The 26736-nt window shown below is 48.8% G+C and overlaps 3 protein-coding genes across 3 annotated transcripts in view; 1 reads left to right on the top strand and 2 right to left on the bottom strand.

Moving 5' to 3' along the window:
- Positions 1–26736, top strand: part of LOC149461843 (uncharacterized) — a 91771-nt gene that overhangs the window by 40373 nt on the left and 24662 nt on the right. The window contains exon 4 of the mRNA XM_089677718.1: positions 5793–5802. Coding sequence (XP_089533844.1) covers positions 5793–5802 — 10 coding nt within the window. The remainder of the gene's footprint in view (positions 1–5792; positions 5803–26736) is intronic.
- LOC149461846 (uncharacterized) lies at positions 3268–4878 on the bottom strand. The gene has a single exon (XM_089677696.1). The coding sequence runs from the start codon at positions 4876–4878 to the stop codon at positions 4066–4068; it is 813 nt and encodes a 270-aa protein (XP_089533822.1). The 3' UTR covers positions 3268–4065.
- Positions 21683–22833, bottom strand: LOC149461845 (uncharacterized). The gene has a single exon (XM_089677639.1). The coding sequence runs from the start codon at positions 22746–22748 to the stop codon at positions 21684–21686; it is 1065 nt and encodes a 354-aa protein (XP_089533765.1). The 5' UTR covers positions 22749–22833; the 3' UTR covers position 21683.

Genomic DNA, 26736 nt, shown 5'->3' with positions numbered 1-26736 from the left:
ATGGCGAACCTTTTTGAGCCCGAATGCCCAAACTGCAACACAAAACCAACTTTTTTATTTCAAAGTGCCAACACTGGAATTAATCACTTGCCTACCGGGCACTTCTACCCCCTTCCTGCCCAGGACAATTTTCAGCTTTCAGTGCTGTTGCACTTAACAAAGACAATTGTGCGGTCATGCAACACTGTAACCATATGCAATTTTTATCATTTTTTCACACAAATAGAGCTTTTTTTGGTGGTATTTAATCACCACTGGGTGTTTTATTTTTTGCACTATAAATGAAAAAAGAGCAAAAAATTAAAAACATAAAAGGTTTCCTTTGCTTCTATTCTAAAATTTTGCAAACAGGTAATATTTCTTCTTTGATGTGCGTTGGTGAGGCTGCACTGATAGGCAGCACTGATGGGCATTGATGAGGCGGCACAGAAAGGTAGCACTGATGAGGCGGCACTGGTGAGCATTGATGAGGAGGCTCTGATGATGCACTGATATGCAGGAAATGATGGGCACTGATAAGAGGCACTGACAGCACCAACTGGAGGCACTGACAGACGGCACTGACCGGCGGCACTGCTGGGCATCATTGATGGGTGGCACTGATGGGCAGCACTAATGAGGTGTCACAGATAGGCGACACTGATAATGGGTACTGATAGACAGCACTGATAGGTGGCATTGACTGACATCACTGCTGGGCACTGACTGGCACAACCGCTGGGCACTGACTGGTGGCACTGACTGGCAGCACTGCTGGGCTGCACTGATGGGCACTGGTGGGTGGCACTGGTGGGCACAGGTGGGCGGCACAGGTGGGCACTGGTGGGTGCATTGCTGGGCACAGGTGGGCGCACTGTTGGGCACAGGTGGGTGCATTGCTGGGCACAGGTGGGCGCACTGCTGGGCACACGTGGGTGCATTGCTGGGCACAGGTGGGCGCACTGCTGGGCATAGGTGGGCGCATTGCTGGGCACAGGTGGGCGCACTGCTGGGCACAGGTGGGCGCATTGCTGGGCACAAGTGGGCGGAACTTGTGTGTGGCACAGGTGGGCACCGATCATCAGGGCACTGATGATCAGTGACCCTGATGATCGGTGCCGATCCCTGTTCTGACAACTGCCGGTTTTCGGCAGTACTTTCCTCACGATCTGACAGCGTGAGAAAAGTGCAGCCGAGAACCGGCATTTGCATTTCCCGGTGATCAGCGTGTCATTGGACACGGCTGATCACGTGGTAAAAGGCCGCTGTGATTGGCCTTTTACCATGTCATGTGATCAGCTGTGTCCGCAGGACACAGCGATCACGGAGATCGCCCGGTGCGCGCCCCCGGAGGTGCGCAGGAGAGCGCGTTCTCTTCCTCTTCCTCCTGGCGTGCCCACTGAGATGGCTCTGCGTGCCATAGGTTCGCCATCACTGGCTTAGGACCAGTAGAATAAAAGAAGGTGCTAGTGATTTTTCAGGTCCCGTGATATTTGTGCAAATGTTAATAAAAATATATATATATTTTCACTAAAAAAATACATAAAAGTCATTGTTAGCCGAGACAAACAACAAAACTCACAAAATTCCCGCTAACTTCCCACTAAATCTAAAACTGGACTGCGGTAATCAATAAGAAATATTTGTACATTTTAGATTGCGCCTTTTTGGGAAATGGTGAAAATCAAATATTTGCAAAACTGTAAATGTGCAATTTAGTCTAAAAATCTGAAGGTTATAATTTTTCACTTAATATTTCCAGAATTTGTAAACGACCCCCAAACCAGACATTTTCTGGAAGCATAGAACCAGTGGAATAATAAAAAGTGCTACAGATATATTAGACCCGCAATAGTTGGGAAAACATTTATCCAATCTCTATTTTCACTAAAAATACACTAAAATCATTATTAGAGACATAAACACAACACAACGTACAACATTCCTGCTATAGTCCTACTAAGGCCTCGTTCACACAGGAAATCCTATAGTGTACGCCCTGCCAGGCCTCGGTTCCCCACACGGTGATGGACACGTGCTGTGCGGTCCCATTGGTGTCATTGGGGATTCAGAGACTGCATGGAGGACACAGCTGCTGCCCCCATCCTGACATCCATGAGGGTGCACAGCCCTGAATGCAGACAGTGTGACTTCTGGGACATGCATCCACATGGATGTCAGATTGAGATCAGCAGCTGTGTGTGTGCAGCCGCTGCGTGCCAATTGGCATCAATGGGACTGCTTGTGCAGGGATACACAGAGCACTGCTGTATACACATGTGGGTGAACAAGGCCTGACATGGGCCTATGCTGTAATGTGCTCTGTAAGGATGAGGCACCACTTTTTTATTATTTTAATTGTTTTTATAATTTTATTGTATTTATTTTTTTGTGGGGGAGGGGGGTGGTTAGATATCAGAGGACTAAAGAAACCCTCAGAGTCCTCAATGCAACCTCAGCTGCACTGTAGATGAATAAATAGGAGTCTACTGTACAGAAGCTTCTATTCATTCATGAAACTATAGCACAGAAAACACTCTTTACTATGCTTCAGTGATGAATGAACACAGGAGTGATCGGTACTGATCACTCATTGTGTTCATTCAGGAAGGGGCTGGTAAACATAACATGCCAACCCTCCACTCTCCATCCTGAACATGACACTGATCTCCCACTCCAGCAGCAGCTACAGCCATGGGCGGGGGTAGAGGGGAAGCCGTCCAGCAGCACTGCAGGGAAGGTGCTTCAGGGGATCAGTAAGAGGTCTAAGGACAAGGGGGGAGTCTGAGCGGCAAGGGGAAATATTTAGACATTTTGATTCCCCGTAGCTCCCCTGCAGCAGCTGAAGCTGGTGGGAGGGGAGAGGGAAAGAGGCCAGCAGCAGGGAAGCTAAAGGTAGATCTGTGCTGTGGGCGAGCAATGGGTGCTGCGTGGGGGGATCGGTGCTGTAGGGGGATGTTAGAGGTGCAGGGAGCCATCCTAGAGGACAGGCAGAGGGTCTGTGGAGTGGAGGGAAGCTCAGGAGACCATGAGGTTATAGCAGAAGGGGAAAGCCATGGACATACGTCGTACTGACCTGGCCAGCTGGAAGCAGTTCTATAGGTCAGTACAACACCCATCCATGGCAGCACAAGGGTTAATGATCACCTCGGGGGGGTTTTAGGGCACCAACATTTTCCATCATTTCATCAGCACACACCATTCCAAGGATGGACATGTTGGGTGTCTATTTACGCGGCACAACCTCATATTTAACATTTTACCCCACAAAAAAAGTAAAATCTTACATTTGTGTTCTCTAATATTACATTTATTGTATTTATTTACTGAAATTTAATCTTGATAAATCATTGAGCTTAATCATGTGAAATACAAAACTGGAACTACCACCATTTTATTCTCCAGGGCCTCTGATGTCACAGAATAGATGTTTGGGGGTTTATCTCATCTTCAGGACCAAAATCTGCATTTTCCCATGTGTGCAAAATCATGCAGAAACAGCTCTGGCAGTGAGAGGGTTAATGTGGGCTAGATGGGATCCCTCTGCTGGGGTGACATTAGAGCTCCCCCTAGCTGCAGCCTGGTAATAACATTGCTGGGAGGTCTCTTCATTTCTCTGCTCCATACTTCCCGTCTTTATAGAAACGTCTCCTGACATTTGGGGGTCTATTCATAGAATGTTTGTATAGCAATTCCCTCAGTGAGAGTTCATGTCCATTCCTCCTGTGTGAATGGGGGAACCAATGTTATTAGGATCACATCTGAGCTGCTGGAATGTCTTCCATTGATGGAAAATACATTGAAAACTTCTTCTCCTGCCATCAATGGCCGACCCGGTCCCACACTTCATCCATGTCTTTGGGGACCTCTGATCTCCTTATGGACTGTTCCTTCCATGATGAAGATCAGCCATGGAGTATATCTGAGGTGTATATCAGGGTGTGCTTCTTCCCCACATGAGAGCTGGGATGTCCAGCAACATTCATCTAGAAGACATTTCCCACACTTAAAGCACTAATACACCTCCAGGGTTGTGTGGGAGCCCTGATGTACAGGAAGACAGGACTTCAGTGAGAAACATTTCCTTCACTCAGGACAGGAATATGGCTTCTCCCCCGTGTGAGATCTCTGATGTTTGTGTAGACTGGACTTCACTGAAAAACATTTCCCGCACTCAGGACAGGAAAGTGGCTTCTCCCCCGTGTGAGATCTTTTATGTTTACAAAGACTGGACCTGTCTGAAAAACATTTCCCACACTCAGGACAGGCATACGGTTTCTCCCCCGTATGAGTTCTCTGATGTATGTAAAGATTAGACTTCTGTGTAAAACATTTCCCGCACACAGTACAGGAATACGGCTTTTCACCAGTGTGAGATCTCTGATGTCTGGAAAGATCGGACTTCTGTGAAAAACGTTTCCAGCACTGAGAACAGGAATATGGCTTTTCCCCTGTGTGAGATCTCTGATGTTTATAAAGACTGTATTTTTGTGAAAAACATTTCCCACATTCAGAACAGAAATATGGCTTCTCCCCCGTGTGAGATCTCAGATGTTTGTACAGACTGGCCCTAGCTGAAAAACCTTTCCCGCACTCAGGACAGGAATGTGGCTTCTCCCCCGTGTGAGATTTTATATGCACATTAAGTTTGGATTTATAGTGGAAACCTTTCCCGCACTCAGTACAGGAGAATCTCTTCCCTGTTGGAAGGCCGGCCCGGTCCCGCACAGTCTGAGGTTCCTCAGGATACAAGGAATCCGATGGTCCATCTACACTGGGTGGTGCCGGATGGACATTGGAGGGAGCCGGGTTTTCTCCTGGACTATACTGTGTGATGTCCTCATCTTCTACTTTCCAGTCTGGAGACAAAGTGAGACAATCCTCGGAGGTTTTCCTCATCTCCCGGCCATGGACTAAAATACAAAGACAAAGAGGATTACTAGACAGGAGCTGATTGGTTCCCCCAAACCAGGACTCCGCCCACATCAGGCAGCTTGGTCTCTGAGGAGCTTACAATTCCACCCTCAAGGGAACTAGGAAATGGCTCCTCTGATCTCCTACCAGGTCATTTCTTTATTCATGGACCTTAGTCAGAGAGTGAGGAAACAACCAGAACTGTCTTTTATAGGAGGGACAGTGATGAGGGGATTATAGGACGAGGGTCCCCACCCCCTCTATCACTCATCGCCATCTTCCCAACACAAGAAGTACTGCACTTCCTTATTTAGTCCATGATTTAGTCATGAAGAAGAGTGGGGCTGAGCCCCACCAGAGGTCAGAGAGTGAGGATGGGGGAGAACAACCAAGATGAAGACTGGACTGATCCTGAAGACCACCATCATTGGGGTATTGACTCCTCCCTCATTATCACTTTCTGTTTAAGGGTCCAAAGTTGGAGGATGTTATCACATTATTATCACCATGTAAAAGTCTGTGCTCCAATCACATCATCCGATATAAAATGTCCAGCTGGGAGGAAATGGGTGTAACCAAAGAGAATCCATATTATGTGTATATATAGCAGTGGGGGGAGGGGGGAGAGCAGAAGTCAGGACTATGTAATGTACAACATAGAGTATATAGTGCAGGGGTCAGGAGTATGTAATGTACAACATAGAGCATATAGTGCAGGGGTCAGGAGTATGTAATGTACAACATAGAGTATATAGTGCAGGGGTCAGGAGTATGGAATGTACAATATAAATTATACAGTGTAAGGGTCAGGACTCATAATATTGGCAATCAGTGGAAGCTTAAATGTTTCCTGTAGACAAGTTGCAGAGATCCCACACCGCTGCCTCCCATCTCCTGAGACTGCACTCAGTGACTTGGGTCTGAGACTATACAGACATATCCCTCCACCCGGCACAGGTGACAAATACTGGGAGAATTGCTATGTCACCACCATGAGGAATAAGATCAAAATCACACGCCCCAGGTGCCTAGGTCTAGTAACGTCTATAGTAAAAATGAACATTTTTCTGGCAGCTGAACCCCAGAACCTCCATAAATCCAGTCTAGATACATAAATTGTGTCTGCAGCACAGAGAAGGAAGATTATCCGAGAGAAATCCAGGAATACAGGACGGGGAACACAGCTCAGGAAAGTGACCAGGGGATTACAGGCTGATATCACCCAGTCCCCGCCCTACTCTTGACCAATCAGTGAGCAGTATGGGTGGAGGAATGGATTTAGTGTTCATGACCCACCTGTGCTGATCTCTGTAGGAGTGTCCTCCTCTATAAATGTCCCCGTTATTCCATCCTCCTCCATAGACTGCTGATCATCCCTCACATACGCCTCTTCTTCTTCTGCTTTACCCTCAAATTCTATATCGATTGGATCTCCACTCTAAATCAAGGAAATGAGAGAAAATATCATCTGTAAAATATAAACTCAAATGAAAATCCACACATCATCTTTACAAGTCCATGTTCTAGATGCTCCGTCCCACCAACCTTAAAATTGTGAGAGATGGTGTGAGCTTCCTGTGTGGAATCCCGGGAATACAGAGGACGGGGACATCTCTCTGGTGGGTTCCCATGACTGGATCCATCTGTAGGAAACACACACACTGACTGAATCCATTGTTTCTATGTGTTTATCAGATGATGGGGGATCTAGGTGGATCCTCCGTACTGCTCTCTCCTTTACAATAAAGTCTCCTCTTACCCGGTGATGTGAGGGGCGGCTGATTGTCCATCATGACGTCCTTGTAGAGATCCTTGTGTCCTTCTAAATACTCCCACTCCTCCATGGAGAAATAGACAGTGACACCCTGACACCTTATAGGAACCTGACACACACAATGATACAGTCACCATCCAGACACATCCCTTGTCTGTTACTGGAGAATGTCCCAGAATTCCCGGCACCGCTCACCTCTCCTGTCAGCAGCTCAGTGATCTCTCTGGTGACTTCTAGAATTTTCTGCATGTTGTGTCTCTCAGGGTTTAGGGAGTCACATGGAGGCACTGTGATGGTCATATGATCACCTGACTTCAGAAGAGGAAATCTCTATATTAAAAAAAACCAATAGGAATATCAGGTTAGACTCCCAGAATCCTCCTCACCTCTCCGGTTAGGTCTGTGTTTTATTAATAGAGATAAGAGTGATGTCATGTGACCTCCCAGAATCCTCCTCACCTCTCCGGTCAGCAGGTAGATGATCTCCAGGGTGAGGTTTAGTATCTTCTCAGTCATGTGACTCCGGTCCTCCTCCATCCTCATTGGTGCCATCATGTGATCTATACAGGTCTCCTTGTAGACGGATAACTTTGGGAAATGAAAGTAAGAATGATTTGGATGGTATTGGTCACACAATAATAGGATGTGGATGTGAGGGGGGAATAGGAGGGTTGCTGGACATTTAAGGACTACTCCCCCCATGGGAAGATATTTAGTCAGGACTGTTTAGTATTTGCTACACTTTGGAGGTCTCGGGACCCTCTTGTCCTGCTGCATCAGAAATCCCCTTTTCTCTGTTGGGTTTGTTTGGTCTCTGAACTGGTTTTGATGAGTATTAGATCTGCAGACAAGGAATGATAAATACGATCCTTCCTATGACTTGTTTGCTCTGAGGCAGTGCTGTGAGGTCAATGTTGGGTCATCATGAGGTCCAGGAAGGGGAACTTGATGACTATTGGCTGAAGTTGCTGGATAATCAGGATAATTGCCAGAACTCCGGCTGCAAGGCTCCAATCTCTGACAGCTTTCTGACAGGAGTGATGTCACTGTCACTCTCTGCAGTATGAGAAGGGATTGGATAGAATAGAAGGATGGTGCTGGTGGAGTAGAGAGCTGTGAGGGAGGGGTCTGGTCTCCTTCCTCCAATGGTAGCCCAGTATGGGTAGGAGGAGAATGGCAGGGGGTAGGGTCTTGTTTTCATCATTGGCAAGTATACTGTAGTACACAGGACATTGTACAGAGTGGTGGGGGGTTCCTGGGGCTCTGAATTCCAGCACCGGGCACTGCCAGAGCCTGTGTCATGGGAAGGTGTTGGAGTGTCTCCTGAAGATGTTCAGCACTGACCCCTGACTACCTTTTAGTTGATAATTCACCAACAGACCTCCTCTAAGAACGAGTGCCCACCAAGGGGCAAAGACTTCCCTTCTTCAATCCACTTGGTATCTTGGAAAATGTTATTTGACCGGTTAGATGATAAGAAGGTGAAGGTTTCTTTCCTTTCCTGGCTGGAGTTCTGTAAGAAGGTCTGGAAAATAAGTGCAGGTGGGAGGACAACCAGAGACCAAGAGCCCCCCTCCCTACCTCAGAGTCCCCATGAGCCCTACAACCTTCTCTTCCCTCAGAGACATGCTACCTGCCAACCCTATCAACCCAGATTTCACCATCTACTCTACCCCCTCAGGGGTCCCAAAGTCTCTCATCCTTTGTACCTCCTGAGAGTCCTCTCAGCTCCCCTTCATCCCTCACACCCCTCATTTGTTTCCTCCCTCTGACACCAATGATGGAACATATTCTTCATGGCCGGCTGGGGAATGTTTTGTTCCGGGTAGAGAAGAAAAATCTGTTTGGCTGCACATCCAAAAATATAAATCACCTTTATTTGGACATATTCAAACCAGACCCTCCACAATGTATAAAAGAGGGAACATAGCAATTCAGTGGTGATTACTCTTCATTCATTTGGAATGTTTCCTTCCCCCTGAGCAGCAATGTAAGGGGCTCTATGCTCCATACTCCTGACCCCGGCACTCCATCATTGTGTTGGCTGCATAGTGTAATGATTGCCCATTGGCTGCCTGTGTAGTGTCATCATTGCCCTTTGTAGGCCATGTATGGTCAGGATGGTCCTTGTCTATTTATTGTCAGTGCTGTTTGTTTAGAGGACCATATTACTAGAATTTATCTCCACAATGAGGAGAATGTTCCGGCCCCGGAAGTGGGGGAATGTTCTGCCCCTGAAGGGGTTCATCTGGGTTCCCACACTATATATGTGTGTATCATCATCTGCCGGAGATAAAAGACGTCACAGTGACTATGGAGGAAGAGGACGGACATGACTATGGAGGAAGAGGACGGGCGTGACTATGGAGGAAGAGGACGGGCGTGACTATGGAGGAAGAGGACGGACGTGACTATGGAGGAAGAGGATGGACGTGACTATGGAAGAAGAGGATGGACAGGACTATGGAGGAAGAGGACGGACGTGACTATGGAGGAAGAGGACGGATGTGACTATGGAGGAAGAGGACGGACGTGACTATGGAGGAAGAGGACGGACGTGACTATGGAGGAAGAGGACGGACAGGACTATGGAGGAAGAGGACGGACATGATGGGGGTTACTGGGTGGAAATAGGAAATCTTATTACCTCCTCTGCTGCCACTTCCACCAATGTCTACTCTTCTTTGAGCCACATGAAATGTCCTGTCTTTGTTCAGATCACTTCCTGTCTGTACCTGACATCACTTCCTGTCTGTACCTGACATCACTTCCTGTCTGTATTCCATAGAGACTTCCTGTCTGGGTTTACATGAGATCCCCACCTTGTGGAGTTCAGAGGAATTGCAGCCCTCAAAATGTCTCATAATAGCCATTCCTGTATATTATCTACATAAATGACAAGGATGTAATGGTCACAGAGGAATGGTGGTGGAGATCTCTCAAAGTAAGAACACTTCCTTGAATGGTTCTATAAATAAAGAATGAATCCTGGAGGGAATAAAGCTGTAAAGCAATAAATAATATATAAACTGGGCCATCCACTTCATCCATAAAGACATTGTGATTGAAGATCTTCTAGATCACATAGAAGGAGGACTCATCCATGATTTCATACATTTGTTTGGAAGGATAGAACAATCCTCAGAAGGGAACATGTAGGATGACAGGAAAGGCTCCTGACTGGTGAGATCCTCCAAACATAATGATGACATCCATGAACTGGAGCGAGCTCGTTGGGGTGATAAAGCCAATCTGGAAACACTGTGTAGACGTTCTCCAAGAACTCAGCACACTCCAGGTGTGGAGAAAGTCTCCAGGTGGGTTTAGCCTGTCATTTATCATAGGTAGAAATGTCCACACATGGACTTCCACAGGGGCCCCCGAGACTACATATAGAACCTGTACAGTGTCCCCAGGTCTCCAGGTGGGTTTAGCCTGTCATTTATCATAGGTAGAAATGTCCACACATGGACTTCCACAGGGACCCCCAGACTACATATAGAACGTATACAGTGTCCCCAGGTCTCCAAGTGGATTTATCCTGTAATTAATAATGCACAAATGTCCATATATATGGATTTACAGGGACCATCAATGCCATCTATGCATGGCTTGGATGTCTCCCATATTACTAGGAGTCCATAAAGCACATGACCACAACAAGATATAAAAGCCCACTCACTATCATGGAACTTCAGACTGAAGGAACTTCAATCCAGTCATATTGTTCATTTTTTGCACATAAGCACCAAGTTGATAGTGGTGGATCACTTGCAATAAATGGGAGCATGGGGGAGGGGAGGGGGGAGGAATAGAAGAAGGAGAAAGAGGAAAGACCTTAGTCAAGGAGTAGGTATAAGAAGTAAGGGGGAGGGGGGTTCTCCACAATTGGGGGTATTCACTTGAGGTGTAACCACACAGCACAGAGTGGGCAGGGAGGCCCCAGGCACAAGAGTCCGGAGATATAACAAGATATGCACAGGGTGGATAAACAATATAGGAAAGCGATTTTAAAATCATTGACCTTTCCAGAGTGCTTTGAAGCAGTTAAAGATTTGTATTTATTTGCCTCTACGTTGGCACTGAAAGCATTACATTCTAGAAACAATAGACAAGATGATCATTGTGATGGACTGGTTAAAGCTTGGTCCCAGCTCTCCAGAAAGGAGCAGAGAGATTTGAGATTATGTTGCCCTATGGAAGGAAATTCATGGAAAGGATATTGAATAGAGATAGACTGAACACCCCCCTGTTTGGTTCACAATCGAACATCCAAACCTACAGAGTGTTCAACCACAAACTTTTAACGTGAACAATATACTGAGCGGCATCTTCCAGCATCTGAGTATGTGGTGAGATCCCGCTCAGTTACTACATTCCGGCATGAGTTATATATTAGACAGTCGATCCCCATTTGTCAGTACTAGGTCTAGAATATGATCACCTTGGGTTGGACTTTTTACTGTTTTAGAGAGCCCCATTCAGTTCTTCCATTACATCCTGCTCCTGCTTGTAATAGCAGTTTGAGATTTCCAGTTAATGTCAGGCGTGGTGACGTCACCCATAATGAAAACCTCCCCCTTCATTGCCATTTGAGTTATCTCATCAATCAAGAAGTCATTCTAATCTTCAGTCTGTCCTGGGGGTCTGTATATGACACCAATTCTAAGGGAAGATCCCTCTCTGGTTGGAAGGCAGACCCAGAGGGTTTCCAGTATTTCATTTGTTGTTTGAATTAATGTTCTCCTTATGCTATGTCCTGAGCAACATGAACCTCACATTTGTTTCAGCCTGCTGGGGACAGAAATGATCCTCAACAATGACATCTCTGCCCCCATTTCTCAGTTTAAATGCATGTCCAAAAACCTCCTAAATTCCATAGTAAGGAGCTGAGCGCCCTTGTGTGAGGGATGCAGACCATCTCTATTGTACAGCTCAATGTCAGACCACCTGATGGCATCATGACTAACAGAACCAAAACCTTCAGCTTTGCACCAATCCTTTCACTAAACATTGGACTCTGCTATGCCAAGTACTTCCTCTTGTTGTCCATTATGGACAGGTAAGACCTCTGAAAATATAACCGTACACCCTAATTGTTGAAGATCCTGTCCCAAATACTGAAATTCCTGTACAGAACACACATCATTCTGGGACAAATCATTTGTGCCAAGGTACATGACACCACCAACGTTGCACTCTTCACTAGCTTTTTTGACAATTTTTAAAATACTCCTTTTATCTCTTCTAACAGTAGCACCAGGTAGACATCTAACTTCCTTTGACACTTCAGCATGATTTCCTAAAGAAACACCTCTTACAACTGAATCACCAACAAGATGATGGCTTCTCCTTTTAGGAGTCTTTTCCACAACCCTTGCCTGGAATGGAACCTCAGACAAAACAGTTTCTTTTGGCAAAGCAGTTTTGTTCTCAGGGTCCTACTTCCTATCTCACAATCTGCTACGTTTGCAACCTTTGGATCTGCTTCTAGCTCAGAGAACCTGACCCAACAGTTGTCCACACCGCCCTTCTCCTGAGCAGTCTTTGAGGAAGAGGCGGCTTTTTGCAGGGCAGTTCAACAGAACAAATTGGCTAAGATGGCCTCCTGATCTCAGACTGCAGGGCACCAACCAATGAATATAGACAAGCAATGTCATCACGTAGGCTAGAAATCTGCATACAAATGGGACAACATCCCAGCTTCCAAAAAGCACCACGAAAAACAAATGCCAAACAAGTACTGCACTGAACTAAACCAGACATTTTAAAGAAGATTTTTCTCAAACTGAAACACAAATACTAACCAAAGATAGCCGGCTGTTTCCAAACTCCTACAGTTTTCATCTCCTGCTGATCACACTCGGCACTTCTGTCCTGCTGCACTCCTGCACTTCCGACAAGCAAAGCCTACGGAGTCAACTCTACAGAGCTGTTGTCCCTCTGAAATACAACACTAATTAGGCTCCAGTTAGGACAACAGGTCACCTCTCTTACACACGCTAATTGACAACACCGGGTAGTCTGCACACGCTAATTGAGAACACCCGGTACTCGACACACACTAACTGACAACACCTAGTACTCAACACACTCTAACTGACAACACCTAGTACTCAACACACACTAATTGATAACACCCGGTACTCGACATGCTAATTGATAACACCCGGTACTCGACATGCTAATTGATAACACCCGGTACTCAGCACACACTGACAACACCAGGTACTGAACACATGCTAACTGACAACACCCAGTACTTGACACACGCTAATTGATAACACCCAGTTCTCCTCATGCTAATTGAGAACACCCGGTACTCGACACATGCTAATTGACAACGCCTGGTACTCAACACGCTAATTGAGAACACCAGGTACTTGATACATGCTAATTGAAACACTCGGTACTCAACATGCTAATTGATAACACCCGGTACTCCACACAGGCTAACTGACAATGCCCGTTATTCGACACACGCTAATTGACAATGCCCGATACTCAACACGCTAATTGATAACACCTGGTACTCGACACAGGCTCATTGACAACACCCGATACTCAACACACTAATTGAGAACACCAGATACTTGATACACGCTAATTGATAACACCCAGCACTTGACACACGCTAATTGATAACATCTGGTGCTCGGATTGATAGTCATTTTCACTGTTTGCTTTTTGTATGGCATATTAATTTGGTCAGTTCCACTTTTTGGTATATTCTTTATGGACCATTTTGAATGTATTTTTTATCAGGTCTATTCAATTGGTTTGATTTTTTGAAATCTAATTTACTTTGTTCTCTATACTACTTACAGTCCCATTGGGGGTTGTTTTGGTGCTCCCTAGTTGCTCTTGGTTCCCGGTGATTTACATCTGACCACTCTTGCTTTCTTGGATGGTACATTCCTCCGGGACCTGGAATCATGTCTCTCATCTTGGATGTCATCTATTTTACATATTGCTCTGACATATGTTGTTGTATTATTTTGGGATATGAGATAAAAATTCTGTTGACCATTTGTTTATTTTCTGGTATATTTACCTATTACTGTTTACATGTTTACTAGAAAGTTTCCTTGTCTTTATGCCCCCTGAAGATCTATAATGCAGAATGATCGAAACACGTTGGGGTAAATTTGTTTCCTGTGTGGCCTTTGACCTTGTGCAAAGAGTCTTTATGTAAGAACACTGTCAGAGTGATGTTTCCTTTAGAATTTATGTATTTTATACAAATAATGCGTATGTAAAAAAGCTGATAATTCTTTTACCAAAATGTCTTTTTGAATATACAGTGGTTCCTCGGTTTACAAATTTAACGCATTCTACAGAATGTTTTTCATATTGTGAAAAATTTGTAAACTGAAACGCGGTTTCCCATAGGAATGCATTAAAAACCAATTAATCCGTTCCCGAGGTCAGAAAAAAGTCAAAAACAGTCTTTTATCTGTTCAAAACTCTTTATAAAATACACTTTAAAGGCATAAATCCTGTACATGGACATGATTTAAAACACGGCAAACATTTCAAACATGGCACAGTACACGTCAACTCTACATAAATCACACTTCAACAGGGAAAACATGGCAAACTTCAACTGTTCAACATTTAAAAACCTTTTCAAAACAATTTCAGTACTTTTTGGAAGAGTAGGAGGATCAGGGCAACTGGGCAGCACTAACACAAGCAGGTTCTTTTTCATGTCTAGGCCGTTTTGGTAAGAACCTTTCCATTGTCTGCTGCCTCTGGTGCCTTTTAAGCATCCCTTAGAAAGTGGACATGACGTCGGTGTCAAAACTGTTCACAAGTCTCTGGGCTAGAGCCTTATCTGGGTGGTGCTGCTGTACTAAAGTCTGTAGGTTTACCCACATTTGTCATGCCTCCTTCAGTTCCCTGGAAGAGAGCTGTTTCTCACTCGTTTCCTCCTCCTGAAATGAGATCCACTCCACCATTGCCTCCTTCTGCAGTTCCACCAGGTTCTCTGTGGTTAGCTCACGGTCGTGTCCCTCCACCAGCTCACAGACATCCTCCTCAGTCACCTGCAGCCCCATGGTCCTCCCCAAGGAAACAATCTCCTCCAACACTGTTGACTCTGGTGCAGGTGCAGAAGCATCGGAGTCAGGTGTCACAACACAATCTGGCCACAAGTTGCGCCAAGCATAATTTAGGTTTCTCGGGCTGACCCCGGCCCAGGCAATGGTGATAATCTGTAGACAGCTCACGATGTCAAAATGGTCTCTCCAAAATTCATGGAGTGTGAGGCTTCATGGATCTGACATCTCAAAGCTTCACCAGAAAAGCTCCCTTGTGTAGAGTTGTTGTAAGGATTTTCCGGCAAGGAGAAACACGATCGGGAACATGCATACACACAGGAATTCCTGCAGGAGAATTGCCGGTTGTGCACATGCACGCAGGAATGCACACACGTGCACATGCACACGCAATGGAGGACATTTGCCAAGCAGTAACTACCTTGTATAACGTGATACACGACCTGCAGAGAAACTTTGAACATCTGGAGAGTAAACTGCTAACCGAATCTAATGCCCTCACAGACACAAATCTCACGGCAGCCTTCAATTCAGCCACTCAGACAGAGACCAGTATGATCCTTGAAACCTCTGCCCTACCAAAGCCCCGGTTGCCTACGCCTGAGGTCTTTACAGGAGACCGCCGGATGATCAGGACTTTTCAAAACTCCTGTGAGTTATATTTCTCCCTGCTCCCCAGGACCTTCTCTTCATCAAATACCAAGGTGGGATTTATCATCAAACTTCTTAGAAATGAACCTCAGTCCTGGGCCTACCATCTCCGTGAACAACATGATCCAGCCCTAACCTCAATGGACTCATTTTTTACCGCAATGGCACAAATCTATGCTGATCCCTTCCGGCGCCAAACCGCGGAAGCTATGCTCAGTAGGCTACAGCAAGGCCAGAGGCCTGTGGAAGAATATGTTACTGATTTCAGCATCTGGAGTTCGGATACTCAGTGGAACGAGTCTGCTCTCCACTATCAGTTTAGTCTTGGTCTTTCTGATACCCTGAAGGATGAGCTGGCCCGACTGGAGGTACCTACCAGATTGGAGAGTCTGATAGACCTGATGATCCATATTGACCGTTGGATTCGGGAAAGACAGGATGAGAGGACTAACAGGAAGATTCTGATATGCTCTGAAATTGGGCCCTCTACGAATGTTGGTTCATGAAAATCACCCACCAATCCAGCTAGGAGGAGCTTTTGGAGACCACAATTATCCATAGCAGAACGCCTTTGATGGCAGAAGTCCAAGCTCTGCCTCTACTGTGGTGATGTGCGTCATGTCATGGCTACCTGCCCAATAAGACCTCATAAGCCCTCCCCTGTTTTTACATGATGAACCCTCAAGGAACAAGCCGGACACACCTATCTTTTCATCTGCAACAACTGGCCAAAAGGACAATCACGGTCCCAGCCATCATAGACTCAGGGGCTTGTAGTTGTTTTATGGATGCTCACTTCGGTACTCAGAATCAGATTCCACTCCGTACCAAAGCACAAAGACTTGCAGTGCATCTGGCAGATGGGTCTGGTATCAGTTCTGGCCCTGTAACACAGGAAACCATGCCAATATTCTGCTACTCTCCTTCAGAACACCAGGAATTACTATGTCTGGATATTATCACCTCCCCGATTTTTCCAGTTATTCACGGCATGCCTTGGCTAAGAGCACGCAATCCAACCATCAATTGGTTGTCTGGAGAAATCTCTTTCCCTTCAGAATATTGTCTGACTCACTGTACTCCTCAAGAGACAAGTGTGACAACTCCTCTTCTCAGTATTCACTCTGATCCTGAGACCATGAAACTCGTTCCTATGGTATATCACGAGTATCTGGAAAAAGAGTGCCAACACTCTCCCTCCTCATTGCTCCTATGACTGTCCGAATGAGCTCCTGCCTGGCGCCAAAATTCCTTTTGGTAGAATTTACCCCTTATCCGAAGTCGAATTAGAGGTCCTCCGGGGGTATATAGACGAAAGTTTGGAAAAAGGGTTTATTTGGTCTTCTACATCACCAGCAGGAGCCGGCATCTTCTTTGTTGAGAAAAAGGATCACACCCTGAGACCTTGTGTAGACTACCGTGACCTAAACAAGATAACGGTCAAGAATCGTTATCCCCTTCCATTGATCCCCAAATTATTTCAAAGGCTGCGAGGAGCATGTTGTTTCTCAAAATTGGACCTGAGGGGCGCTTACAAACTAGTGAGAATCCGGGAAGGTGACAAATGGAAAATGGCCTTTCGAACCCAATTTGGGCATTTTGAATATCTGGTAATGCCTTTTGGTCTCTGTAATGCCCCAGCAACCTTCCAACACCTGGTAAACGATATATTTCGGGATTATCTGGATCTATTTCTAATCGTTTATCTGGACGACATCCTGGTTTTCTCCAGTTCCATAGAAAGTCATCGGGTTCACGTAAAGAAAACTCTGGATAGACTACGCCAGCATCATCTCTACGCCAAGGCCAAGAAATGTGAATTCGAGAGGCAATCCATCCAGTTCCTTGGGCTTGTGATCACTTCTGAGGGCATCTCTATGGACCTCCAAAAGGTGTCCGCCATCTTAGAATGGCCCATTCCAGGAGACAGGAAAGCAGTGTAGCGCTTTATAAGGTTCGCAAATTTCTATAGGAAATTTATCAAAAACTTCTCTGGAATCATCACACCAGTGAGACAGCTCACCAGGCAGAATATTCCCTTCAAGTGGACTCCTGAGGCCAAAACAGCCTTTGAGCAATTGAAAACCATGTTCATGTCCGCACCCATCCTGAAGCATCCTAGCCTTTGTCCTTGAAGTGGACGCTTCGGAAAATGCGGTAAGAGCCATATTGTCATAAAGACAGGGACTCAAATCCCTTCTACACCCTGTCGCTTTCTTCTCCCGGAAATTAAGTGTTTCGGAAAGGAATTATGATGTGGGAGACAGAGAATTACTAGCCATCAAGGTAGCATTGGAAGAATGGCGCTACTTACTGGAGGGAGCATCCCACCCTATTCTCATCTTCACGGATCATAAAAACCTAGAGTACCAAAGACCGCAAAATGCCTCAGGCCACGACAAGCAAGATGAGCATTATTTTTCCTCTCTCTTCGTCTTCTATCTGACGTACCGTCCTGGATCAAAAAACGGTAAACCTGACGCACTCTCCCGTATGTTTCCTGACCCAATTGTGCAGTCTGAACCCGAAACGATTTTGCCAGCCAAGAACTTCTTACTTCCCCAGACAGACCTTGTAACGGATATAAAAGAAGCCGTGGATAATCATCCACCTCCCATATACCTGCAATTAAAGGACGGTCTGTACTTCCACAAGGAACAGATATTTATGCCCGAAAAACTTTGGACTGTTATTCTCCAGAGATGTCACGACCATCCCTTAGCAGGTTACTTTGGGATTCACAAGACTTTAGATTTGGTCTCTCACTCTTTCTGAAGGCCAAACGCAATAAAGGATTTCCAGGACTATGTGAAATCTTGCACAGTCTGTCTGAGGAACAAGTCTGATAAATCCAAGACTTGGGGCCTGTTGGAATCCTTGCCCGTATTGGAAAAACTTTGGAGTATGATCTCCATGGACTTTATTGTTGAACTTTCCCCATCAGAGGGATTCACCACTATTTTTGTAGTAATTGATCGCCTGTCCAAGATGGCCCACTTCATTCCTTGAAAGGGACTCCTTCTGCCACAGAAACTGCCTCCACTTTCATCAAGGAGATCGTAAGACTACATGGCATTCCCCTGAATATTGTGTCTGATCGAGGAGTGCAGTTCACATCCAAATTCTGGAAGGCTCTGTGTGAGGCATTAGAGATCGAGTTACGCTTCTCCTCTGATTATCACCCACAAACGAATGGACAAACCAAACTCTGGAGCAATACCTCCGATGCTTCTCCTCATATTCACAGGATGACTGGGCATCGCTCCTTCCATTAGCGGAATTTGCATACAATAATTCCATTCATTCCACCACCAAGCAATCTCCCTTTTACTCTTAACTACGGATACCATCCCTCCTTTCTTCCAGAAATACCAGTGGAGGCCGCTGTTCCAGCAGTACAAGAAAGGATGGAGTTCCTCAGGAGGAATGGTGAAGTATTACAGAAGATGATTTCTAAAGGCGAGTAACAAAAAATGTTTTGACAGAAAGAAAAGGGGCAACTTGAAACTGAAACAAGGGGATAAAGTCTGGTTATCCACGGCTAATCTGAAATTAAGTTGTCCATCAAAGAAAGTTGGTCCAAGATACCTGGGACCATTCATGACTAGAGCACCAGAGATAGGTCATCCAAATTCCCCCCTTACTATACTTAAATAAAACCATGACACCAATTTTGGAGTAAATGGCCAACATGGCCTTTTATTAACAAACATTTTTTTTAACACCAACCATTCCTTATAACAGAAACATACAGAATTGTTGTTGTTGGTCTTCGAAGGCACCCCACAAAAATGATCTGAAATGCACCTGCGGACAACCATATTACACAAAGGCCTCCAGCCGCAACCAACCAGCTCGGAGACAACCATACCGTCCGCAGTGCAGCACCACCACCTTCCAGTTAAACCTTGGTTAACTGGAATGTCCCCGGGCACACCATACCACCGATGGGTCCCACACCATTATCTGTACCTCCAAGATAAGAACCGCCTCCAAGACCAACAACCGCCCAAGACCGAAACAACCCCCTGTCCCCCGAGAGGAACACAAAAACTCCCTATAACAGGGGAGGGCGGGAGGGAATCTCACTCACCAACGTCCAGGTCCGAAATGATGCCTCCCCCCCCTGGGACACCCCACCCTAAGGTGCGGCAGAGCCCACCCACGCTCTCTCTCCACCAACCAGCACACCCATCTATCCTTTTCCACACCCCCCTGGCACATCATTAACCCTTTCTTATTCTCCTTCCCACTCTAGGCCTAGTCATGCCTGCCCTGCGCTAATTTTCCTTTCCTTTTTTCGCTACGGGCATTACTTGACTAGAGCACCAGAGATAGGTCATCCAAATTCCCCCCTTACTATACTTAAATAAAACCATGACACCAATTTTGGAGTAAATGGCCAACATGGCCTTTTATTAACAAACATTTTTTTTAACACCAACCATTCCTTATAACAGAAACATACAGAATTGTTGTTGTTGGTCTTCGAAGGCACCCCACAAAAATGATCTGAAATGCACCTGCGGACAACCATATTACACAAAGGCCTCCAGCCGCAACCAACCAGCTCGGAGACAACCATACCGTCCGCAGTGCAGCACCACCACCTTCCAGTTAAACCTTGGTTAACTGGAATGTCCCCGGGCACACCATACCACCGATGGGTCCCACACCATTATCTGTACCTCCAAGATAAGAACCGCCTCCAAGACCAACAACCGCCACAGCACGCTGGGTAAGCCCTTACCCATGCGTGCCCCACCACAAACGAACAGCTCTCTGAACTCCGTCCTGCAAACCCAAAGCCTATAAATCCGTGCCAACGGCATTGAGATGCACCCCATCACTCCGCAGATACCGCCAAGTATCAACCTCCAACTCAAAGTGCCGGACCACCAACCCCCCATTCCGAACAAAGAAGCGCCCCACCTCCTTGTTGACCTTGATCCGAGCCTTATTGAGCCGCTCCACCGACCGCGCCAAACGCCAAGAGGTGCGGGCTACCATGTCCGACCACACCAACACCATGTCGGGATAATCCCGACGCAATTGAAGAAAAACCAGCTTAACATCCCACACCAGCTCCCGCATGGACCGAACCCCCAGATCGTTACCACCCGCATGAAGCACCAAAACATCCGGCGGTCTATCCAGGCATGCAAAACGCCGCACCTCAGGTACCACACGACCCCACAACATCCCCGGCACACCTATCCATCGGACACAAGCCGCTTGCCGAGCCAATCCCAGCTGCCGGCCATTAGGCCGCACATCCGCCCGCCGAGCCCCCCAAAAAACGTAGGAGTGCCCCAGGATCCAGACCAGGCAAACTGCTCCATCTGAAAGAAAAGAACAAAACTACCACAAGAACCAACAACATCACAGCGACAGGACAAAACTCCCCCAGCCCCATCAACCAAAAGAACCCAGAAACCACCCTTAGTCCCCCAGCAGATGCGGGTGAACGTACAGGCGAAATCTCTGCGAATCCCACCTACCAATCCGTTGTACCGCCTCATCTGACAAACCCCACCGGGCGGCCTCAGTAGCAGCCCCAATCCGAAACGAGTGCAAAGCATACAAAGACGCATCCAAACCAACATCCCGTAAACATTTCCGAAAAACCGACACAAATTGAAAACGAGTTAACGGGGACCCATCAGCATGCATCAAAAAGGACCCCTGCCCCACCGGACGCCGGGACAAAAATTCTCGAACCGCATGCACCGGGCACACCAGTGATCCTGGAAGGGCAAGAAACCGAACCCGCGCACCACGACCCCAGCGGTCCGTCTTAGACCGACGGATGAACACCTCCACCCAGTCGCCCGAGCACACAACATCATCCACCAACAACCCCCCAAGTACCGATTTGGATGGACTAACAAGCTCCCCAATACGCAATGCCCCAAAGAAGGCCACCGCAAAAGCCGCCCTAAACAAGCCCACTTCAAAGTCCGAAGAACAAACAAACCGCAAATGTGTAAATAAAGATCCTAACAACTCGAAGGACACCGGGCGACGAGAATCCCTACTGCGATGAGCCCTACGGTAACCCCGAATAGCCTGACGCACCCAGAAATCTTTGGTAAAATCCCGACACCCTTGTAACTTAAAAAAGAAGGCCAAACCAGCCAACCGGCGATCCACCGCCGCAGCAGACACCCCCCGCTCCAAATTCCTCGCCAAATAGTACAGCAATGCCACACGCACCTCCGGCCCCCAGGGATCAATATCGACCTGTTGTAACAGATCCAGCCACTCCCGCCAAACCGACGAGTACGCAGACCATGTCGCCTCACTCACCGACCGCCGGATCCAGCCGGATACGACCCCAAGGCAATCTCCCACAGCCAGTCGGGACAAGGAACCCCACGGTGCTCCGCAGCCGGCGCCAACTCCCGGAATTTGTCCCACTGAAAACGAGACAAAGCGTCAGCCAAAGTGTTGTTCACCCCAGGGAGATGCACCGCATGGATAAAAACATTCAGCTGCAGGCAACGCAACACTAAATGGCGAAGCAGGCCAACCACCGGCCGCGAGGCAGCCGACACCCGGTTGATGACCTGAACCACCCCCAAATTGTCGCAATGAAAACGAACCTTCCGATTCCGAAAATCTGCACCCCAAACCTCAACCGCCAAGACCACCGGAAAAAATTCCAACAGAACCAGGTTACGAAGGAAACCCGCCGCCACCCAGGAAGGAGGCCACGGAGCCGCACTCCACCGTCCCTGAAAAAAGGCCCCATAACCCCCGGAAGCCGCCGCATCCGTGAACAAGTCCAAGTCAAAATTGCTGACCGGGCCAGACATCCACAAAGCCCGTCCGTTAAACGAAGTCAAAAAAGTGTGCCAAATCCGCAAATCCTCCCGATGCTCCCTAGTCAAACGAATAAAATGTAAAGGGGAAGTAATCCCAGCCGTCGCCGCCGCCAACCGGCGGCAAAACACCCGACCCATTGGCAGGATGCGACAAGCGAAGTTCAGTTTACCCAACAACGACTGTAAGGCCCGCAGTTGAATTTTTCGCTTGCCGAGCACCCCACCAATTTCCCCTTGCAGGGCCAAAAGCTTGTCCTCAGGCAGCCGGCACTCAATAGCATCAGAGTCCAAAACGATACCCAGGAAAGTAATGACCGAAGCCGGGCCCTCCGTCTTGTCCAAAGCCAGCGGAATCCCAAAACGTTCAGCAACGTGCTGCAAAGTGGCCAGCAAAACGGCGCACACTCTGGAAGCTGGCGGACCCACGCAAAGAAAATCATCCAAATAGTGAATGACAGAATTGACCCCGGAAACATCCCGCACCACCCACTCCACGAACGAACTGAACTGCTCAAACAAAGCGCAAGATATGGAGCACCCCATGGGAAGGCACCTATCAACGTAAAACGAGCCCTCCCAATGACAACCCAAGAAACGAAAACTGTCCGGATGTACCGGCAACAATCGAAACGCGGACTCAACATCCGATTTCGCCATAAGCGAACCACGCCCATAACGACGAACCCAGAAAAACCGCCGCATCAAACGACGTGTAAGACACTGAACAGGACTGCGGATCGATAGCGTCATTCACCGACCCCCCTTTAGGAAAAGACAGGTGATGAATTAACCGAAACGAATTTGGCTCCTTCTTGGGCACCACCCCCAAGGGGGAAACCACCAGATCCGAAAACGGGGCGCAAGAAAATGGGCCGCCCATACGACCTAACCCCACTTCTTTTTGCAACTTAACCGAAACAACCTCCGCATGCCGCAAGGCCGACCGCAAGTTCTGAGCCAAGGGGGGAACGGAAGTCAAAGTGCACGGGATGTGGAAACCCTCCGAAAAACCTGCCGCCAGCAGCACAGCGGCTGCCCGATCAGGATATCTATCTAGGAAAGGCTGCATCCTTTCCACCCTCACCGGTGTTGTCCCTCTTACCCGCATGATCGCCGGAAGGGCCTCTGCCCCGCTTGAAACAGCGCGACAACGGATGGGAGCCGCCGCAACCGGAACACTCGTGCTTAAAACGGCAGGACCCTCCGAAACGACAAGCGCTTTCCTGGAACTGCCAACAAAAGCCCCTACGCTTTGAGGCCGATTGTCCGGGGGAGAATGAACCACCGGCCCCCCCCTGAAAAAACGGACCAGGAGGCCTCGCTGGAGTCATGAGGCGCATCCAAAGACCAATGTCCTTATGGTCCCAACGCAATGAAGGGCGAACAGCCCGCCGCTGCCGAAACTGCTCATCATACCGAAGCCACGCAGTCCCACCGTAAACCCTGTGAGCCTCGCTAATGGCGTCAAGGTAACAAAAAAGCGCCGAGCAATGCTCAGGAGCCTTCTCCCCAATAACACTGGCCATGATCGCAAACGCCTGCATCCAATTTGCAAAAGTACGCGGGATAAAGCGAAAACGCCGCTTCTCCGCTTCCTCCCGCCTGCCCTCGTCAACCCGCAACCCCTCCAAAGGAAAACGCTCCAACGGCAAGAGCGTGAAGATCTCCACATACTCCCCGCTCCAAATCCGCTCCCGAACCTCCAACGGCAAGTGCGCACCTAAAGAGCCCTCGAAGCACACGTATACCTCGCACTTGGCCGAGTCCGCCAAGCCGACCGCTCCGGACACCCCCGCACCCCCATCCAAAGCCGTGGAACCCAAAGCATCAGATTCCGCCGCAACCACCGCAGGCCCAGAACCAGAGGGAGGAGAAACCCCCGATCTCCGCACGGCCCCCCCGTCCTGCACTCGGACTTGTAAACCGTCCCCACCAGCCGGCGGGAGCCACGCCGCAGCAGGCCCAGGGACCCCACTACCGCCCCGCTCAAGGCGCTGCAACAAGGTACGCAAACCTGAAATCAAATCGCAGAGCCCCCCCCCCGCGACCCGAATCGGGAACGCCGACCTCCCGCACCGCCGAGGCCCCGCCCCCCAACAGGTCCCCTAGCGCAGAAGAAAAAGAAAAAGGTAACTCACCAGGCTGCCCAGGAGACGTCCCATCAGCCGCGCGACCCACGTCCAGCGATGCCGAGCGGCCAGCTGTCGCCCCCGCATCGGGTTCCGACAGCTCGCCCTCCGATCTCACGTCCTCCCCTCGACGGCTGGATGGCCTCCCAGTCCCAGGAGCCACGGATCCTCGAGCGCTGTGCCTCTGCTGGCTCCGCCTCCCGGCACCAGCCACGCCCATCGACGTCCCTGGGGTCCGACCAGACACGCCCCCGGCAGCACGTCCATCCAGCCTGTGGCTCTTCGGAGCCGGCGCTCCACGTTTACCATGGGGCCCGCCGGCTGCAGCAGGGGACAGCCCGGCAGCCGCAGCGCTGCGTCTCCCTCGTTGGGCTCCCTCCCTGACAGGCACCTGGTCAGTGGAGGAGCCGGCGACATCCTGCTTCCTCAGCCGCGCGGGCGGGGGGGAGGGGCTTCCTCCCCGCGAGACCCCGCCCGCCGAGCTCCGCCGTTGCCGGGGATTCCTCCCGGCCTCCCCGCGAGCAGAGGCATTGGAGCGCCCTGCCAGCGGGGCCGGAGGGTCCCGAACGGGGCTCCCTGTGTGGCGCTGAACTCTGGGGGAGGGGGAGCCCGGACTAAAGCGCTCCGGAGGCCGAGACCTCCGAGCACGTGGGCGCACCCGCCCCTCTCCCGCTGGTAAAGAGGCCGGGTCCTGTGAAAGACCCGGGTCCTGGGACAAGCCCGGGTCCTGCATGAAGGCAGACACCCGGCGCTGAGCTCTGGGGGAGGGAGAGCCCGGACTACAGCGCTCCGGAGGCCGAGACCCCCGAGCACGTGGGCGCACCCGCCCCTCTCCCTCTGGTGATGAGCCCGGGCCCAGCGATAAGCCCGGGTCAAGGGACACGCCCGGGTCCTGCAGGAAGGCAGAAACCCGGCTCTGCAGCCAGTCCATCCCATGAGAGGCTGCCGCCTCACGCAGCTGGGCCACCAAGCCATCCATGACAGCCCCCCAAAGACCGCAACGAGACCCCCAGGGAAAAAGGCCCTAACAAATGCTGGCGTTGGGAGGGAATGAATCTCACTCACCAACGTCCAGGTCCGAAATGATGCCTCCCCCCCCTGGGACACCCCACCCTAAGGTGCGGCAGAGCCCACCCACGCTCTCTCTCCACCAACCAGCACACCCATCTATCCTTTTCCACACCCCCCTGGCACATCATTAACCCTTTCTTATTCTCCTTCCCACTCTAGGCCTAGTCATGCCTGCCCTGCGCTAATTTTCCTTTCCTTTTTTCGCTACGGGCATTACTCTATCAAGAGAAAGGTGAACCCTGTGGCCTTTGAATTGGAACTACCTGCTAACATGAAGATTCACCCGGTATTCCATTGCTCCCTGTTAAAACCATATATCCCAAGTGGGTTTCCCAACCGGAATTCGGAGGCGCCCGCTCCACTGCTGGTTGAGGGAAATGAAGAGTACGAGGTGGAGGCAATCTTGAATTGTAGAAAGAGGGACAGACAGACCCAGTTCCTCATCAAATGGAAAGGTTATGGACCAGAGGATAACTCCTGGGAACCGTCTACTAATGTCCATGCCCCACGGATAGTTCAAGCCTATCTCTGTCGTCACCCTGAAAAAGAAGCCCTAGTGGGCAGCCGGAGGCTGCCCCTAAGGGGGGGCAATGTAAGGGATTTCCAGCAAGACGAATTGTGACTGGAAATGCGCGATCGCGCACACACATGGTGAAGATTGGCACCAGACAGCCTATTTAAGGACTGTCTCTGCTCATGTTGAGTGCTGACTGGTCTTCAGCTCCCCCCTGTGTCCTGCTTGTTCCTGTATGATTCCTTTGTTGCTGACCCAGCTTGTTCCTCACCTGACTCTGATTGCTCTCCTGATACTGTTTCCTGACTTCGGCTCTGCTCCTGACCTTGGCTTTTCCTTCTGATTCTGTACCGCGCTGCCCGACTGTTGACGACCTTGGCTATTCCATGACATTGCTCCTATCTCTTGTCCTCACTACCTGCCTTGCTCAGGTGCACGCCTGGCAATCTACAGGACCCGCTCTGCCTACTACTACTGTGCCAAAATCAGAGGATCATCAGCCTTTCAAGATATTCTTCAGCAAGAGCTGCAAACAACTACTGGCACTCTTGTTCCCCTGGGTCCTAGACACCCTCTGTTCCTACTCCAGCGGGGTCAGGACTAGTGACACAAGTGAGGTCGACCTCGTCATTTCAGTCTCCCATCGGGTACGTGACACCGAACCGCATTTTTGGGGCTTTCAGTAACCGGGCCTCACCCTACTGCAACTGCATCTACTTAAACCTGTCTAAGAATTTCCATCCAGCCTTTGGATAAACCGCCTCATTCAGCCATTTGGGGCCCGCAACTTTTTCTTCAGGCCACACTGCATCCAGCC

This window comes from Staurois parvus, unplaced genomic scaffold (assembly GCF_062004578.1).
Source record: "Staurois parvus isolate SC_StPar_1 unplaced genomic scaffold, SC_StPar_1.0 ptg000191l, whole genome shotgun sequence".
NCBI lineage: Eukaryota > Metazoa > Chordata > Amphibia > Anura > Ranidae > Staurois > Staurois parvus.
This window is presented reverse-complemented; position numbering and strand designations above follow the sequence as displayed.